This window comes from Nicotiana attenuata, unplaced genomic scaffold, assembly GCF_001879085.1.
Source record: "Nicotiana attenuata strain UT unplaced genomic scaffold, NIATTr2, whole genome shotgun sequence".
In the NCBI taxonomy this organism is placed as follows: Eukaryota; Viridiplantae; Streptophyta; class Magnoliopsida; order Solanales; family Solanaceae; genus Nicotiana; species Nicotiana attenuata.
Genome location: NW_017672159.1, coordinates 39,501 through 44,388, shown reverse-complemented (window position 1 = coordinate 44,388; position 4,888 = coordinate 39,501). Strand labels below are relative to the sequence as shown.

Genomic DNA, 4,888 nt, shown 5'->3' with positions numbered 1-4,888 from the left:
CTACGACATTTATTTGAAAATTTAAAAAATGGAAGTGATTGGACAATTAGGCAGAAGAAATCAATGAAACCTCTTAATAAAGGCGACTTTCACTAATTAAATATGTTATAGTTCATGAAAATAAAAGAAAACCCTTTTTTCTTTCCTTACATAAGTAAATTCTCCATTGCACGATTTTCCCATGAACGGATCAGTCTAGGCCCAGTTCCAATCCGTTTGACCTAATGCTTATGTGGCTACTACATAATTTTGCTTTGTTGCTTGGGCTTTAAGTTTGTAATCAAGTTTCGAATCCATATTGCATAAGCATAATCAAATGTGTATCCAGAATCAGTTCGTAATTTCATATTCAAAGGAAACGCAACAACATTTCCTAATTAGCTCAAGATTTTTAAATTGTACATTTATACCAGATACATCAAAAAAAATTGGAGATATATAACTTGTGAACATCGGTTTCTTGTAACCCAAGTTATAACCACCACGATATGTTCTTTGAGTATCCGTAACCTTAAAATCCTCACTCCGTCACTATTTTCGTCCATAAATCAACCAGCCATGCCATGACATAGGCACTACCTAGAAATGTTTATCTTCTTGACCTGTCAGTTTTGTAATTAAAGACTAAACATTTTTCCATCTCAATCCAAATCCATTCTCCAAAATCTAATCCATGCAACAATCAATTACGTATTCTTTTGTCTTACCCCCCTTGTCTCTCTCTCTTCCATCACCTTTTCGACTTCTTGAAGAGGCACACCCCAAATAAGGCAATAACCCCTAACTCTCTAACTAAGCATTCGATTAGCCTCCCGATGACTTTTGTATTCATAGACGGACCTAAGATTTAAATTTAATGGGTTTAAACTTGCACTGGCTAAGCATTTGATTAGCCTCCAGCCTGTAGTTGTATCACGTGCCATTCTCGTGCTAAACCATTCTTCACGAAACATTAAACCCGTTCAATCAAAGTAGCATCTACGTGAATAATCTTGTAGGATATGCTCTTCATCCTCTTTTTCCATGACTCATTCCCCTTTTCTTTAAACACAGTATATATATAAAAACGATACTACAAGCATTATTCACTCCTCCTTTTTTTCTGTTTCTAATTCAAGTACTTTCATTAGAATATTCGCATTTCAATAATTCAATTTTTCCTCTTTAATCCTCAAGCATCTAACATCTTTTTTCAAAATAACTGCACTAGCTAATTCTGTTCTGCTAATTATTGAAGGAACAAAAATGTATTCTGGTTTTAGCAGAAGGAAGCGAGTGACTGACCCGTTAGATGAAAAGGTGAAGGCTCAGATCATTGGCCGTGATAAATATGAACTCGGTTACTTTAGCAGCGGAAGTGAACACAGCGCTCACGCCGATCCTGCCGATGATGTCGCTTCTCCTAGTTTCTCCGATCTCGTTTTCGGTTATCCTAAATACAATGGCCAAAACGAGTCACCGGGAAATGATTCAGATTCTGATACCGACGTATCAATGTATGAATCAACGGACACGATTGAAGATACTCCGAAGCATATTTTCCAAAGGGATCTCGATTTGTACCGTAATGTATTGGCGTCTTGTATTGCTAAGGCATTGGTAGTGTTTTCATGTGCAAAATCGAATAAATCGATACTCCAGAGGAATGTAATGGCATATTTGAGAAATTTTGGTTACAATGCGGCAGTTTGCAAGACAAAATGGGAGAGTTCCGGTGGACTTGCAGCCGGAAACTACGAGTTTATTGATATTATCAGATTAGATTCCACTAATCGGATCATAACTCGTTACTTCGTCGATCTCGATATCGCAGCTGAGTTCGAAATCGCGAGGCCGACGACTCAGTATGAAAAATTACTACAGTCATTGCCGAAGGTTTTTGTTGGCAAAAGTGAAGAATTGAAGCAGATATTGAGAGTAATGAGCGACGCGGCGAGACGGTCGCTGAAAAGCAGAGGCCTTCACATTCCTCCGTGGAGAAAACACCGGTTCATGCAGAACAAATGGCTCGGTTCGTACAAACGGACAACTAATATCATGCCGTCGGCAAACTCGCCGGCGTGGTTATCACCGTCAAAGGATTCAAATGGAATCAAGTGCAGGACCGTCGGGTTTCACGCTGCCGCCGTGAACGGCTGTCTGTTGTTTCCAGCCGCGACAACCCGTACTAGATGAGATAACTGCAATTAATCAAATCTTTGAATAACTTATTAATAGTATTGCTTATTGTTTGTTTCATTTCATATTACTTGTATTTGATTAGACTTGGAATTTATTAACAAGATTATTTGATTTGTACTTTGTAGTTTATAGTGACAGAACTGTTCTGAATGAAAATGTAAAACTACTAATTGAAAATTCATTCGATAGGAGATAATTTTATCCATGATCATTGAACTTTTGTATTTATTATCCAAAAGTCACTTTTTTTTTGTTACGTAAAAATCATTCAACTTTGTGTTTATTACACAAAAGTTACTTTTCTTTCTTTTGTTACACAAAAATCATTTTACTTTGCTCTAGTTATCACAAAAGTCATTTTTTTACTTGAAAAGTCTATTATGCCCTTGATATTATATAAACCTACATATTTATATAATACCTTCTATATTATATACTATATACTATATTTTTAACTATGTATTTTATTTATAAATAAAATAACTTAATATTATTTTATTTATTATTTTTATAATATATTCTTATATTTAATTTTTTCTTAACTTTAATTTTCAAGATATATTAGTACCGTTAAAAAATAACTTTTTTTCAGCAATTCTTTTTTTTTTTGAATTTAATTGACCAACCATAGTTGGTCGGTATGCCCTTCCGACCTTTAAAATACCGACCACACGTTAATGGTCGCGTTTTGGACGGTTATTGGCCATTACCGACCAATTTTGGTCGATTTTTTGGACGATTTTTCCCTAATTTCCAACAGTGTAATTTCCCAAATAACCAATTGCCCAAGTAAATCCCCAAGAAAATATCCCCAACTAAATTCGCATGTAGTACCTAGGGATTTTCCTTTAAATTAACATATGATTTGTTCCTCATTTTCTTTGTTTGCTTACCTACGAATTTTCTCACGGAAATGTACTTGCCGATTTATTACTAATATATATTAAAGTTACAGATAAATTTAATAACGCTATTAATATATTTTGAAAATTAACGAGAAAAAATTAAATATACGAATATATTATAAAAATTAACGTTAAGAAAAGTGACTTTTGGGTAACAAACACAAAAGTTCAATGACCATAGATAAAATTAACTCCGATAAGAACTATTTACAAGTTTAAAACAGTTTGATGAATAAATTGTTTCAATTATTATCATTAACCAAATATGCTGAGTAATAAACCAAGAATAAATATTGACAGTATTCCGATTAACTCTTTAATTTACACAAGGACAATGCTTTTGCATCGAGCATGTTTTCAAAGCTGACATATTGGTAGTATTCCGAGCAGTTCTTTAATTTGAAATTTTGCTTGAAAAAGAAGCGTTGTAGTTGCCAAATTGATACATGAACAAGGGCAAATTTTAGAAGTCAATCTATTAGTACTAATCAGATTATTAAGAGTCATAATTTTAAGTCCATCAAATTGGGATAAATTAATATTAATGTGATTGTTTAATTTATCCACAATATGTACGCGACAAATGCACAATGCGATTTGTGTGCATTGTCTAGGTAAGGTTTCACGTGCCGTTAGATATGGAAAAGTAGGATTTTGTTTTTAATTCATTGGTCAGAGCAGCTTCTTTGACAACATGGAAAATCCAGTTTCAAAATCGGGCAGCTGATCACAATTCACAAACAAATAAGATATCCACGAGTTGACGAGGCAAGTATTTGTTAGAGCATTTTATATTTTAGAAAAATGCATTTGTTATTCTTTTATACGAATTTCTTAAGTAATTTATAATGTCTTGGACCACTCCACTTGTTAACTTTTAAGGCTTTGGGTTGGACGCTCAATTTATTTCACGTTTATATGGCAGCCTAAGTTCCTCCACTTTTAACTCGAAAAATCTGAATTAATCTAGTCAGCAAATTTGAACATTGAATGACTTAAAAATGAACTAGAAAAACAGAGCGGATAGCAGTATTTAGCGAGACTAATTAGCTGGAAGAAATATTTAAATAGCAAATAGAAAAGAAAAAAAAGTGTGCGTTGGGTGGGTGGGTTGGGGGGGAGGAGGCTCAAATTGATAATGTATTTTTTAAGAGATCCGATAAGGCTATATCTATTTAATTATTTTTGACCTTTCAAGAGGAGTAGTTGGCTCTTTGGCTGGCTTTTGCTACTTGTGTTTAGGGTATTTCTAGGAGCTCTAAGTGCCCTTCGTAAAGTATAGATAGCCCCTCTTTGAGGGTTTGTTATTTGTTACAGAAAGGGTCAAAATCCAGTGACTTTATGACGCTTTAGGTTTTGTTTTTTTACAAGTGGCAGTCTCCTATTTGAGTAAAAAACTTGATTGATATGCTGTATTGGTTCTGTTCAAGATATAAATATTATTTATTTATTTAATTGGTGGTATTTAATAAATGAGAAGGTTTGTGATCTGGCTATTTCCTTGTTGTGGCAAAAGTAGAATAAAAGTGTCATTTGTCTTCTTGTTGCGCTTCATATTTAAATGTTTATCTTCTGCTTTCTGGTGGCATGAGTTATGCTTACGGATCCAAATTTGCATTTCTGTTTAATCAAAAGTGAAAAGTGTTAATTATAAGACATGTTCTTTGGATTTCTAATCCCTCCTTCCCCATAAAGAAGTGTACGAGACTAGATTTTGAGAGAACGATTGAACTACAAATAAGTATGTGCAAAATGTTCCACCAATAACTATAACTATAACGTTTTTTCACTAAAGTCATATA

The 4,888-nt window shown here is 33.8% G+C and overlaps 1 protein-coding gene across 1 annotated transcript; it reads left to right on the top strand.

Annotated features, from left to right (window-relative positions):
- Positions 1 to 335: 335 nt before the first annotated feature.
- Positions 336 to 2,401, top strand: LOC109212120. Its single transcript, XM_019375731.1, has 2 exons — positions 336 to 994; positions 1,238 to 2,401. Exon 2 carries the CDS (start codon positions 1,246 to 1,248, stop codon positions 2,173 to 2,175), a length of 930 nt encoding a protein of 309 aa, XP_019231276.1. The 5' UTR covers positions 336 to 994; positions 1,238 to 1,245; the 3' UTR covers positions 2,176 to 2,401.
- The last annotated feature ends 2,487 nt before the right edge of the window (positions 2,402 to 4,888 follow it).